This window comes from Glycine soja, chromosome 9 (genome assembly GCF_004193775.1).
Source record: "Glycine soja cultivar W05 chromosome 9, ASM419377v2, whole genome shotgun sequence".
Taxonomy (NCBI): domain Eukaryota; kingdom Viridiplantae; phylum Streptophyta; class Magnoliopsida; order Fabales; family Fabaceae; genus Glycine; species Glycine soja.
Window position 1 is genome coordinate 5,946,244 of NC_041010.1, and position 15,808 is coordinate 5,962,051.

A 15,808-nucleotide genomic window follows, 5' to 3' on the forward strand; every position below is an offset into this window, starting at 1 on the left:
AAGTCTTTGGTTAATTGTATAAGTTTAAATTTATTTTTAATCTCTTTAAATGTACGTAGTACAATTGATTTTGATTTTTTATTTTCTTTTTGTAGTGACTTCTTATGGTATTATCGAATTTTGACAAAAATAATTATTAATTAGATTTAATTTACCTCTATCGAATCTCATATGAGTAAGAACATTTTTTTGTCTAATAAATTGAAAAATTAAGAAAAAAATAAATAAATAATAGTGTAACTTAGAAAATAGAAGACTTGTTTGTGACGCTTTAATTTTAAAATGCGAAATTCCACCAATCATGCACATCAGCACGTTAATATTCTTGAAATGAAGTTAAATTTTATTTTAAAAAACAAGAATCCAAAGTCAATGATGTTATTAAATTGCAATGAGAGAACATCAACATTTGACTAGAAAATGAGAAATTCAAATCGAGAGATTCCCATCGTATAAGCATATGAAATCAAACAATAAAACCCAAGTTGTGCCAAAAAGTGGCGTCATGAAATTAAAGCTTAAAGGAAGATAATGAATTTAACATTTATCCCCTTTTATCTAATATGAGACAATTTGCACAACCTACGTACAACTTGTTCTCCGTATTCAAAACACAATGAAAGCAAGTCAATGCATAGTTTATCCCCTTCCAAACATGCGATGTATCATTTTTAAAATATGCTTAAATCCACTTTTAATTTTTATAGTTGTGCAATTTTAATTTTTTCAAAATTTTAATTATGTAATTTTAGTCTCTATTTTTAATTGTATAATTTTGTTTTAGTCATTAGTTTTTTTTTATTAATTTTTAGCAAATTTTGTTCACGATGATGTAGACATGTAGCAAATACATGCTAACACTTATAATAAAATGAAACAAATTTATAGGTTTTTGCACACATTTAAAGAAGCTGACAAATTGTTATAAAAATTAACAAATTTATATGATAATATAAGAATTAAGATGCATTATTTACACTTATTATAATGCATCAGTAGATGCATTATTTACACTTATTATAAAATAATAAACTAATAAAAAATGATTTAATTAAATCTGGAACATATGCATGATGAAACCTACAAATTTATTATTTTGAACTTTTAGATTAAGATGAATAGTTCAAAAATGTTTTGTTTACCAGCTAATAATAAAACTTATTAATAAAAATGTATAGTTCAACTTGTTATTATGGTCTATTACACAATAGGTATTAGAATAATGATGTAACAAAAGTCTTTTCAATTTTTTGACTCCGCGATTAATTATATCTTTTGAATGATAAATATATCTTCTGCTCCTCAAAGATAGGAACGAAGAATAAAGAAAAGGACATCTTCGACAGAAAACCAAGAGACTATGATGAAGAGGGATGCAATATTGTCAATAAAAACAAAGAAAAAGGTTAGACATTTCTTGAATGATAATATAGACAATTATTAATATATATATATATATATATATATATATATATATATATATATATATTTAAAATTATGATATATAAGAAGAAATTAAGTTTTTTTAAAATGTTTGTGTGTGTATAGGATATGACCAAATGAGATATATGGTTACATCCTTTATCACTTGTTACTCAATACCTTAATGAATCAAGGCTTAATTATTTTTTTAGATCTTATAATTACACAAACTTAATTTATCTCTTATTGTTTACACTTAAAAATAATCTTTTTCAGTCCCTATACATACTCCTTATAATCATTTTACTCCTTATAAGTTTAGATAGCTGGGACTAAATCAAAATAATACAAATAATATATAAATAGAGATTAAAAATAATATGTATATAATGAAAATGGGAAATTTTAAAGTATAAAGAATAAAAGGTAAAAACCGTGCCAGTAAAGAAAGTAAACGAGTAATTAAACCATAAATCAATTGTAAAGCTAGTATGCATGTATACTTGGGAGTTGACACTTGACAATATCCAAAGAATCAAATTGGTTAGTACGTGTCTCGTTGTTCCTTTGGTCCTTTTTGCGAGGAAACACCATCACATAAATAGTAAATATAAAATGATAGTAAAGTAATATTCAAGGAGTGGCAAGTTTAGAAGCATTAGCAACATATAGAAAAGAACAAGAATTCCAAGACCACTCCATGCCAATAATTACTTAGCAATTTAGGAGTAACCTAGCTTGATTTTTTTTTTCTCTCTTTAGATATGGCACGAAAGGCCATGCCAGAAAACTTAGAAATGTCCACTAAACTCCAAAAACAGTTCCAAGGGAGAAAGTTTGTGGCTCAAGAATCCTATGCCTATGGTTCACTTCTCTATACGCCAAAACCTCACATCACTCCTCCTTGAGCGTTTCATCCAAGTACTTTGCTTTTCATTTTAATTTTAATTAACTCACATCATTGAAGAATTTGCATCTAAAATATGTACTCCATATTTTTATAAACTTTGCAAGAAAATACACCCCTTTGTGCATTTATCATTTTATTGCTCTCACACCATAAGCTAATTAATTTGCTTGGTTAGGAAAAAGTGACACCATAAAGATAAGGATGGGAAATTGATGAATTGCTTATGGCATCTCTTTTAGATTTCACTGCCCTGATATGTGTAAAGTTAATTTGGTGATGTAAGGCACAGGACAGTGAAATCCAGCAACAATTGTTGAGCTATGATTCCAATCCTTTACCACTATTTGTACCCATTCCAACACAATCATTCTCAGATGAATCCCTCCCTGTCAAATTATGGGTCTCAATCATCTGTCTCTTACTCATGAAAAGTAAAAACCAGGCAAGGATTGTAAATAGGTCAAAAATAGCTTTGTAATTGTAGCATACTTGAATGATGTCGCCAAGTCCTTCTTTTTCCCCTCCCCACCTTTTTCTGATTTTTTTCTATGGACACTGATTATCACCACATTGAGAATTGACCAATGGCGACAGGATTTACATGAGGGCATGGTAAATTTACTTTTGTACTAGTTAGTCATGTGAGTTGCTCAAAACTCATACCCAACTAAATTATAGTCACTTTGTATATTTTTAGATTTGTAAATTGGGGGTAAATTTATATATTCAATTACTTAAAAAGAAAATTTACTGAAATTAGTTGAATAGTCTAGTTTTTTTAGCATTTCGCATTATCAAATTATTTCTTTTTACTGTATTATATATATAAAATATTCACGATTTTATTAATGATTAATTCTATTGAAAAACTTAATTGACTACTGATTAATTCTATTGAAAAATTTAATTGACTATTTTTAGTAAAAATTCATCTTTGTTTAAATAGTGTTTTTTTATCTATGAAGTTTAAATATTATTTTGAGACTTTTTTTTTTAAGAAATCTAAATATAATCTCACTTCGATTAGTATAATATGATGAAAAAAAGAAATGGAATATGAGGACTTCTCAGAAAATCATTCTTGGAATCAAGTTAATTTAAATATATGCTTATTAGTAGTTATTTGGTTTTTAAAAAATAATTACCTTAAAATGTTCCACAAAGAAAACATTTGTGTTCTACTAGCAAGTAATTCTTCACCAGACACGTGATACCCTGAAACTGTAAGTACCCTTTTGGATTCAAGCTTCAATGCACAGTAAATATTTCGCGACATACGATGTGGAGTAAATAATATATATGGGGTTTTGACTTGTGAGTAATTAGGCATGGATAATGGTGCATTATCTCTAATAAACAAAAGTTATTGGTAAGAATCTGACTCAATAATTAAGAATTACTGTGCACAGCATTACAATGAACGATCTATTTAGATATTCCATTAATTTTATTGAGCATTATATTTGTCCATGTATGATTGATTATGATTTCATATGGTTCACTTGCCCCTAAGTAGGACACTGCGTTAATTAAATAGTACAAAGGGAAAATAGGTGGGGTAGTCTTCATCTCCAAGCATATCTTCCCTCTCTAATCAATCTATTATACTCACGTATCTGCACTATCTTTTAAGAAGATCGAGAGCAAGTTTAGGTACATAAATTGGCTTCATGGCATGTTTCAGATGGTACTAGAATGAAACCATGAACGTGAGTTTTGAATTTTTTAACTTTTAGAGTTTATTATTCTGTCTAAAAAAAACTTTATTATCTATACCACTGCAAATCACACAACTAACCACCCCCATTTAATACTCTCTCACCCACGTTCAGAAGCCCTTTCCATTGGAGAAATTGTGCATTTATGAACTAATACGCCACTAACTCATCACTTCATACCATACCTAAGATGTTACACCCAAACAGAAGGTGTTTGGTGTCTTTTATTCCCATATTGTATCTTTTGCATTCCACCTCTTTAGCTTGTAATATAATTAATTTAAAGGGCACCTCTTCCACACCCACATATTCTCATAAAATTCATTATTATTATCTCTCATTTTGTTTGTCATAGTTTCCTTATACGTTGTTTTGACTGAATATGCATAAGAATTTTCTCTCTTCCTCCTCCCCTTATGCTTAATTGCCAACTCCTTATCTCTGCCACCTTGGCTTCTTTATCTAATGCAAAATTATACAATCTATAAACCCTCTCACTTAGCCTCTCACCCTCCACCCATGAATCTTGGCAAAAAAAAAGAGTCTTTTTTCCCTTCCCACCTATCTTCGAATCGATCTTGAGAACCAATGTAGTTGGAATTAACTATCCTCCTCCAAAGAATTGATATCAGCCTACCAGCTCGAACATCTCATTCCCTTTCACTCCCAGTTCTCACCTCCTCTATCATACTTTTCTTTGAGCATCCTATACCATAATGCATCTTGCTCCTACTTCAATCACCACTATCATTATTACCCTAGTAAAGCCAAATTGTTTGTTTCGAGATTTATATATGCTTCCTACACACCCTTTCCCATGTCACCTAATATATTTTATTACCTTCGTTCGCTCCCCCATAACAATTTTAAACGGATATTCAAGGTTATAGTGGCGCCCAAAAGAAAATTTTCTTATTCCTTTCTATACTTTTTTTGTATTAACTATTTTTTACCAAAATATTCATATTTATTTTAGTTCATAAATAACAAATTTTATGAATTATCTCTTTCTCTTTCTTATGAGGGTTGGAGAATTAAAGAATAATTAAGTAAAAAGTAATATAGTTAGTTTCAATAACTTGAAGGATAATTTTCAAAAAATTACAATTATAAATAAATTTAATATTCTAAACTAACTACAGTAACTTTTTTAATATATGCCAATTTGCTATAAATTTTCAATATTTAGGAATGGAGAGACTATTTATCAACCATAGTAAATAAGCCACCACAACAGATTTATTTATTGGGTAGAATGACAAAGTGAGAACTGACAAAGGGTTATAGTAGTAAAAATGAATGGTAGTGCAATCAATAAATAAGCTCTAGCTATCATGTTGAGGTTGCTCACTGATCACTGTTTTACCAAGATTCATGCACTGTGCTGTGCTCTGCTCTGCTTTATCTCTCTCTCACTCCTTTGCAATTATAAAGTCTGGAAACCGTTGACCACAAATATCAAAGATGCTTTGCTTAGATATTTGCTTCAATCAATGTTAGGTTTTTCTTGGACCGTACGTACAAATACAATTATTATTCAGATCGTTTTCCTTTGAACGTGTGCTGCTAACTGCTAACAAACTTTGAAATAGTAATCCCATCACAATTAAATAAACACTTCCACTTCAGTTCTTTCTCTCTGCTAGTATAACTTTTCAAACTGGCTTAAAGAATAATAATTACTGAAACAGAAGAAATGTTTATTATTTCAAAGAAGAAAAAAAAACTTCATGTACTAATAAAAAAATTTATATAATCATTCTTTTATAATTCATCTTGTATAATAAAATAATTTAAATAATAATTTATAATTATAGTATAATATATAAGTATTAAACTCTATTTCAAGAATATAAAAATAGTTTAATACTATTACAGTAATACTGATTTTTAAAAATATATTTAATGATTTTTTAATCAGTTTCTTTAAAATTCTAATTAATAAGATCTTATAAAAATGATAAGTACATCATTTTTCTAGCACTTTTTTTTATCATTGATTAAAATTTCAAAAATCTAAGAAATTATAACTAATTCACTAAAGAACATATGAAAATTATGTTTGGAAGTATTTTATTAACATTTTTTGCACTCATCCACAATAATAAACTAAGTGCATTGGGATATTTCCTTGAAAAATAGTTATATTTTTGTTAAAATCTCTTGAAATAATAAAATATTTATTTTATAAATAAGTTAAAACAAATACTTTGTCTAAGATATTGAGTTAAAAAATTGGTCGCAGTCTAATTGGTCTAATCTAACCACTAAAAACACCAATTTAGATCTTATCTTACTCTTCTGTCTCCATAAAAGATGGTACTGTAACAGTATATTTGCATTCAATAATTCAGTTAAGTTAACAAATCAACTAATTAATCGACAGTCTAATTTTTGAACTGGTCAATGTAAATTTAAGATTGTTCAGTTGCAAACGTCAGAATAATCAATATCAATACAGGATAAGTCAATTTGTTAATGAGATCATTGTGAAAATAAGTCAATCTCAAATGTTTTTAAAAATGGTCATGATTTCATCACGTTATTTGACACTATATTGTGGAAAAATGTGGAAATGCAACTAATGCTCTGCTATAATTGCAGTCATGTTTTGGTTACGGATGGTCCAAAACCCTTGATGTTGTGACAAAAAATATGTTTCTAAACTAACTATTTTTTAAAAACCTGTATATAGTTATATAAGATAATTATATACAAGATAATTATGTTAAATTTTATAATAATTAATTTAAAAATCATACTAATTTAATTTTAATGGTTGACAGAATAAAGTTTATCATCATCCAAATACAAATAAGTTTGTTTCATGATAAATAATTTAAAAATCATATCAACCTAATAAAAAAAAAGTGATACAAACACGAAACAGTAAATTAATTCTCATGCCACGATTGTTTTAATTTAATCAGTGATTTTAAATTCAAATATTAAATATGTTAATACAATAAATATTTGGAGAGGAAATTTTTCACTACTCATAGTGATCATATCCGTTTAAGATTATTTTTGGTAAAAAAATACTTATGATCTAAATAAAAAATTAATAACAGTAATAGTTTATGATTGATTGGAAATATAATTTTTTTATACTGTATAATTATTAAACTCCCGTAAATATTTAGGAGAAGTTTTTCCAATCATATATAAATAGTTGTATCTAAACCCAAAATAATTGACCAATAGCTTTTTGAGAGAAAGAAGAGGCAGTGGAGAGAATGTGAATTTGGAAGAACAAGAACAACATAGGGTTAGTGTAAACAACAATAATACAACAGTGCAAGGGAGTGTGGTGTGCAGCAATTTGATTATAATTGTTGGGATTTGTACGGTGTCCTCCTTAAGACTCATCTAAGGACAGCCCATCGGTTGATCAGGACCATTGACTTGTTCAGTTGGTGGGCCGTCCCTAACTCAATTTACATGTGAGGTTGGTGAAAGGTACTATCAACCTTTTTATTTAGTTATTTAATTCCTTTTCTTCTCTCTTTTTATTTTCCCCCCTATGGTTAATTGGTAATAAACCTACCTCTCCCATAGCATAGGTTATAGTCATAGACATTAGTCATATGGCTCAGTGCTCAGTGACTGTCTCTGAATTATTACTCACTCGTGGGCATTTATGGCTGTGGGGCAGACCTACTGATACCACTCTCAATTTTTATGTTACACTTGGATGAGTTTCAATTTTCAACCCTTTTGCTTGTAATTGTAAGTAGTTGTAGTAGAGTGTGTGTGCTCAAGGAGAAAAGTTGACCCCTGTCTTTATTAGGGATTAGTAATTACCAGTAAATAGGAAACCACAACAACTTGAAAAACAAAATAAAGTCACTTGTAATTTAGAAGGCAAAGCCCTACATTAGTGTTTCACTATATGATGTTAAATTACAGTTACAATTTATCGTAATTCTTGATATTATAAATAGTTATGCATAAATGTAGTTGATGTAGCCATAATGGTAGAAAATCTTAAAACTTTTGATGTTGCAGCCTAAATCATGATCAAAGATAAAAAAAAAAATGATGCTTTTTTAGATGAAAAAAAAAATAGGAGAAAAGAACAATACGCCGGTCCAAGAAAATGTTTACTGAAATACACGTATATTTAACTCACTCAAGAAAATGAATGAAACTTCAATATAGAATTTATCATATGTAAGATTCTGTCTTGTTTTATTCATCAATCTCTTGAAAATGATGTGAGAATGATGTTTTAAACCTTGGTTGCATATATTATTTCGTCATGAAAACTGCACATGATTTTTACATTTACTATTTGAAAGTGTGTGACTTTCAACTGTATTTATTTCCTTTCAATAGATATTTAGTAGTATTATTATTATGATTATTGTGATAATAATTGTTTATTTACATTAGTAAGTTAGTGATTGGCATCACTACACCTCCCCAAACAAAAGTGCAAGAAAAAGGCCATTCAGTGAGGAAGCAGAGAGGCCAGTTATAAATTCATTGTCAGTAACTCAAATCTCACCTTCACAGTTCTCACACCACTTGTGTTCTTGTACCACTCTGTGTCTTCTTTTTATTTCCTCCCCCCCCCCCCCCCCCCCCCCCCCCCGTGTGTGATTTTAGTTTTGTTGTTTTCCTCTGCTTGAAAAGAGTGGAAAAAAAAAAAAAAAAGCAAAGCTATTATCTATATTCATTTTCATCTTCAAATCTTTCTCTCAACTGAAGAAGAAGTAACAACAACAACAACAACAAAAACAATGGTGGTGAAGAAGCCACGGATTGTGATAATTGGAGCAGGAATGGCAGGCCTAACTGCTGCCAACAAGCTCTACACTGCCACAGCCTCAAAGGACTTGTTTGAGCTGTGTGTTGTGGAGGGTGGAACAAGGATTGGTGGAAGAATCAACACCTCAGAGTTTGGTGGTGACCGTATTGAGATGGGAGCAACATGGATCCATGGAATTGGTGGCAGCCCTATTCACAAGATTGCTCAAGAGATCCACTCACTCCACTCTGACCAACCTTGGGAGTGCATGGATGGCAACACTGTCACTGATGATGCCACCACTATCACCATTGCTGAAGGTGGCTTCCACCTCCACCACCCTTCCATTGTTGACCCCATCACAAAGCTTTTCAACACCCTCATGGAATACTCTCAAGGGAAGCTCAATGATACCACTTCAAAGGGTGGAAGTGAACTTGAAAGCTATCAAAAGTTGGCTGCTAAGGTTGCTTCTGTTTCTGCTTCTTCCAACAACAACAACAAGAACAACCTTAGTGTTGGTTCTTTTCTCAGACAAGGGCTTGAGGCATACCAGGTTTCAAAGGAGGAGCAAGAGGAGGTGAAAGGGTGTGGGAACTGGAGCAGGAAGTTGCTTGAAGAAGCAATCTTTGCAATGCATGAGAACAACCAGAGGACATATACTTCAGCTGATGACCTTTTCACACTGGACTATGGTGCTGAGAGTGAGTACATAATGTTCCCAGGTGAAGAAATCACTATTGCTAAAGGGTACTTGAGCATAATTGAGTACTTGGCTTCTGTGTTGCCACCTGGTTTGGTTCAGTTGGGTAAGAAAGTTACAAGGATTGAGTGGCAGCTTGATGATGAGAAGAGGAAGAAGGGTGGTGCTGTGGAAAATAATGGATGTTGCTCTTCTTCTTCTAGGCCTGTGAAGCTGCATTTTTGTGATGGCTCAGTTATGTATGCTGATCATGTCATTGTCACAGTTTCACTTGGAGTGTTAAAAGCTGCTATTCTTGATGATGATGATGATGATTCGGGTATGTTCTATCCTCCTCTTCCCCCTTCCAAGACTGAGGCTATTTCAAGGCTTGGTTTTGGTGTTGTTAACAAGTTGTTTATGCAATTGAGTCCAACACATGGAGGATTGAAACAACATGAAAATGAACAATCCGACAAAGGGTTCCCTTTCTTGCAAATGGCTTTCCATTCACCTCAATCTGAAATGAGGAACAAGAAAATACCATGGTGGATGAGGAGGACAGCCACCCTTTTCCCCATCTACAACAATTCCAGTGTCCTCTTGTCATGGTTTGTAGGGGAAGAAGCACTAGCACTTGAGTCACTCAAAGATGAAGAGATCATAAACGGTGTTTCATCCACAGTCTCATTCTTTCTACAGCATCACTCTCAGTGGCAAAAGGGTTCCACCAGTTGTAGTTCACATAAACTGTGCAATGGGAATGTGAACTCTGATGAGGGAAGATCTCACTACCTACAAAATGAAGTGAAGTTTAGTAAAGTCTTGAAGAGCAAATGGGGAACTGATCCATTGTTTTTAGGCTCATACAGTTATGTTGCAGTAGGATCAAGTGGTGATGATTTAGATATAATGGCAGAGCCATTGCCAAAAGATAACAGCAGTTGTCAAGCTTCTTCTGCAGCTTCATCATCTCCACTTCAAATTTTGTTTGCAGGGGAAGCAACTCACAGAACTCATTATTCCACAACTCATGGAGCTTACTTCAGCGGTCTTAGGGAAGCCAATAGGCTTCTTCAACATTACCATTGTGTTGGGATTTATAACAACTAGTATTTTTATTTTTATTTTTATTTTTTTTCCCTCTTTTAAAATTTTTGAACATTAATCTCTATGATATTACTATTCCCATTTTCATTTTAAACGTCTTGGTTTCTCTTTAAGGAAAGTAGTGAGTGATTGGGGGAAAAAATCAATATTAGAAGGGGGGCAAGATGAATAGTGCGATGGGGACATTTTAGATGTACTACTTGAAGTAATTTTTCCCCAATATATATTCCTTTCTCTTCATTTACGAGTGTAGTATCTTTTTCATTTAATCAGTCTCCTTGTTAATCTTTCAAAAGAAAAAAACTAGATGAGAATTTTGATGACATTCAGAATCTGAAATTTAGAACTAGCAAAGCTTTTCAGATATGCAAATGCAATGCAACCCCCCTATGTCATGTGAGTTCTCTGGCTTCTCTCAAAGGACAGGATCCGCCAAACCCGGCTCTTTCCAGCTTGGAATCTCCTCATTAAGTTCTACGAAGTGAAATATGGCTTGTCAACTGCTCAGACCTATATATGTGTTCTTGTCATGTATAACCTCTACTCAAAAACTTTGATGATGCTATGCTACCTTTAAGAGAATTTGTCCTTCATGTGATATATAGATAGAGCTTCTGTAATTGAGTGGTAAGGAGTTAGTTCAATTCAATTCATCCTTGTTCATTCCATTCTACATATATAATCAAGTTTAATATTTTCAGTGTAAGGCAACAAAAAAGGACCACTTTGTATGTATGTGTAAACTGTTTATAGTAAGCAAAACCAATGCAATGCTGGGGCTAGCGGGCTTAAAATGTATGACTTTAATGTTGGAAGAGTTTGTTTAAACATATTTTTTGAAAAAAAATATATTTTAATAGAATAAATAACTTTTTGTTTTTAGTGTGTTTGTCTAAATTGTTTTTATTTTAAAAAAAAATATTTTCTGTTTATTTGAGAAACAAATCTTATCTGTTTATTTTAAATTTTTTTAAGTTTAAACAAATAAGTCCATTTTCTCAAATGCAAACACAAGTGCATACTTAAACTTTGATTCCAAACAAACAAAGCCTTAACAGGAAACTCCAAAAGCATAGATTTGTTTGAGTCATATATATATATATATATATATATATATATATATATATATATATATATATATATATATATATATATATATATATATATATATATATATATATTCAGAGGTGAGTGAGTGAGTAACTTGGGACAATAAATGAGCTGGCTAAAACTGTATAGAATTCACATGAAAAAATGGATAGATAGAGGCACCAATGTGGTAGGGTCCCATTATGCACCCTTCCTGCCCCCATGATCAGTTGCGGTCGATCAGACCAATAACCAAAATGTCCTTTAACAATGAGACAGAATTTGTAGATGCTTATAGCCATCTGATTGCAGTGATCTTTTGTGCAGAAGCTCTCTTGGTCAGGATTCATGAAAACGACTGGTCCCATTCCTCTGCCTATTAGTACGTATATTGCCAATAGGACAGACATATACACATACATGTAGACCATTTTGCTCCAAGTAACAAAATCCCCTACCTACCAATTGTTATTCAAAGCAAATCCACTAGTATCATTCATATCATATATACTAGTTACAACTACTACTCCCTTAGGGGGCTTGCTTGATTTTGCCTGCTTCACAGTAGAACTAGAACAACCCCATGTTACAATAATACTCTCTGTCATAATGTGTCATTGCCATGTTTTTATCTTCTATATGCTTAATTAATTTTGTTCCTTTACCACCAAGAGCATGGATTAACTGATGTAAGATTGTTCTAGCTTAATTAGTATTTTAAGTTCGAGTCCTGGATATGTAAGTACTTTAAATACTTGAAAGAAAAGTTTGATCACCCATAATAGTCTTATCCGACTCGAATAAAATTATCTGGAATGAAAAATACATGCTTTCTAAAAAAAATCGCATCCCTCTTATTCATATTGTCATGCATACTGTAAACCAATTTCATCATTATAAATTAGCCTTATAGAGGGGGCCCTCATATGTTAATCATTGGCTTAACTCACCTATCCTTTTTTATTGAAAATAATATTTGATTTCTTATATAATAAGTAAACAGATAAGTTGATTTTATTCGTTTACTTTAAGTGATTAAAAATGTTTGATATTCTCATTTAGTAGTATTCTTAAGATAATGATTAGTAAGACCCTTCTGATAATAAAACACCGAACAAAAGTCACATGGAATAACAACCTGTTTTGGGGTCACTAAAATTTCTGCCAATGGCTTCTTGCATATACTTTGCTTGATAAATCCTAACGGATTATCTAAGAATATCTGTTTGGTGACCGTGTGGTCAAATCAAGTGCAATATAAAGTGACTCTATTATTGTAAGATTTCCCAAGGACCTCCCCGTTCCCCATTTCAAGTTTTTTTTTAACTCCACCCTCCCCTCTCCTTTTAAAAGAATAAATAAGGAAAAGAAAAGAAAGAAAAAAAAATAATAAAACACTCAAATGGCCCACTTGCTCTCTCTTTTTGCCTCTTGTGGGCTTCAATCACCCTTTGATGATTGCATATCACAGACCAATCTGTCATCTAGTCCTTGTCTGATACAAAAACGAACAAATGAGAATCTACATTCCTTCACCTGCTAATCTAACGTCTTAATTACCAAAACATGACCCTCTTAGCCTCCAATTATCATTATGGTCACACACCTTCATTAGCAATATTCCATGATCACCATGATATGTAATCCCCCATAATATCTTTGGTCTATCTCGTTATTGGTGTGACAATTACCCTATTAAATTACTCCATATCTATTAATACTATCTTGGATACTTATTATAAAAACAACACTATCAGTTGTTTCTTATAATAAAAATAAATGATAGTATTAGATAAGATCATGTTTCAATTTTGGAATAGTCAATGCCACACAAGCCAACTCAAGGCTTAGGGGTTTACCCCTTGATTTGGTTGAACTTTAGTAGGACCATTGAATTGACTACACGTGCATATTGGAAAGATTTCATTGTGAGCTACAGCTTACTTTGTTATACTGTAAGCATATGGTTTGTATGATTCAATCAAAGTTGAGTGTAATGTGCTCTAGTCCACAAAATATTTCCCTCTCAATATCGAGCATAAATTTAACATAAGGATGAACAATTAATTACTAGTACATCTCATTATTAGACTTATGGCCCTATCATGCACTTAGTATATAGCAAGGGAACTGATTTAGTCACCAATTGGAACCAAACAATATAAAATAAATTAATTAGCACAGAGAATGTAAATCACATCTTGAGTGTTACTTTTCTCCTTTAAGCGCTGGATGTAGTAGAAGTGAGTTGATATAATATACGTACCACTCAACTCCATTGCTTCTTGCTTTTCTGTTTATTCAGTTGGATGTACTTTAATCATTCTCTTTCACAAAATTATGATTCTTTCTTTTCTTTCTATCATATTCACCTTTGGACAAACATTTCTTTAACTTTACGTGTCCAACTTCTTTATCATAATGATCCTCCTGCTTTTCCTTTTTTGCAAATCTTAGATTAAAAGTTTAATGATAGATGATTAAGAGGTATCTATCCCTTTCTTCTTTCTTGTAAAAATGAGAATAACGCTTTTTCATTCCTAGAGAGCCAATGATGATGACAAAGAGGAAGATGACACATTTAAATAAGTTATCACATTGGGGATCTGGATTTTTCTTTAGGAAGACCTAGGTGGTGATAGGGGTAGACCTTTAGCCAAATAATATATAAAGAAAGATCAAGAAGTAGGCCACTTAAATCTTTAGAATGGAATCTTTGGGGTAGTCCTATTCGTAGGCTAGCTATTAGGTTTGTTGAGGTTTCCCAAATTCTTTTTTTGAGTATCACCCTTGAAGTTGAAGGGGTCGATCCAACTATTTACCATCTTTTGTGACACATTCTCTTTCATGATGATTCAATTGCAAAGCTAGCAAAGCATAATATTTTAGCTGGACATGTCCGTGACACCAGAAGGATAGTCCTCCTTCAATATGTTCTTTTGACAAGTGATCAACCAAACAATGCTAAACAATTAGTTAGTTTTTTAATTTCAAATTAAATAAATAAATAAAAAGATCATGAACTAAAATTCATTTATTTTGTTTTTCTTCTTTTCCTTTTCTTGGTTTGTTGAATAGGAGGTGTGAGAGTGAGATGAGCTATATCCAATGTATGAATCACATTGAATGGTGGGACTCTTCCAATTGTTTAACTAAAGTTTAAATACACATATAGGGTTTTTTTATTATAATAAAAAGGAAGTAAACTTTGAGGGTAAAGTTAAGGATTCACTAACCCCTATTAATTTGGTTCAATATAATTTTCTAATTTAGAAGAAAATTACCATAGGATATTTACCATCACCTGGGAAGAGGTTCAAATGATGTTTCACTATAATTATTATACCTTTTTCTTTTACTTGGTAACAGCTTCTACAAAGAACTGTTTTCTTATTATTGTGATCTTATAATCGCTATCTTCTTTTACTTTCTTTTCTAGATCCTATCAGCTTGAAGCAAGTAATTTTGTACAACCTAGCGGGTCAACTAAGAGGTCTAGGATGCAACAAAAGCTTGTGAAAAAAATAGTACATGACAATGACTTCACAAGATTAAAGATTTTGTTTGATTGAGGTGGAAGAGGGACTCGATTCTGAACTTTGATTAGTATCTTAATCCCATATTCTTTCTGTCTAAGACTTAAATTTTAAAATGGAAAAATGATAATGATTTGACCTTTCTTTTACCTATTTTATTGTTTTTTTGATTGGTTATTAATTGAAGGGTATAAGGAAGGTGGCGCATCTGATTAAAAATATAAAGTTAATGGCGAATATGAGATATTTTTTTTGGATGGAAATATAAAAGTGAGTGGATGTATATCACCTGAGATTTTTTTTGTCTGAAAGAATGTCTTGACACTGCGACTAATTCAGATTATTCTGTGTCTACTTGCTATCCTTATGCTAAGCACTTAATACAGAAGTAGCTTCGCGAAATTATTCCTAGTGTCGTGTTCATACAATAATAATTAGCTACTTTCTTAGGATTACTGCAAACAAAAATTTAATCCGTAAAGTGATCTCGACAAGATTATGTCATTATGATTTTATGTTTTTCTTAGCAAAAAGAAGAGGGTAATGGATTAATACCCAAAAGAAATAGAGGGTTGGGTAATGCTATGG

General features: G+C 31.6%; 1 protein-coding gene across 1 annotated transcript; it reads left to right on the forward strand.

Annotated features, from left to right (window-relative positions):
• The first annotated feature begins 8,642 nt into the window (after positions 1-8,642).
• Positions 8,643-11,258, forward strand: LOC114368651 (probable polyamine oxidase 5). Its single transcript, XM_028325869.1, has one exon. It carries the CDS (start codon positions 8,796-8,798, stop codon positions 10,596-10,598), a length of 1,803 nt encoding a protein of 600 aa, XP_028181670.1. The 5' UTR covers positions 8,643-8,795; the 3' UTR covers positions 10,599-11,258.
• Positions 11,259-15,808: the final 4,550 nt, after the last annotated feature.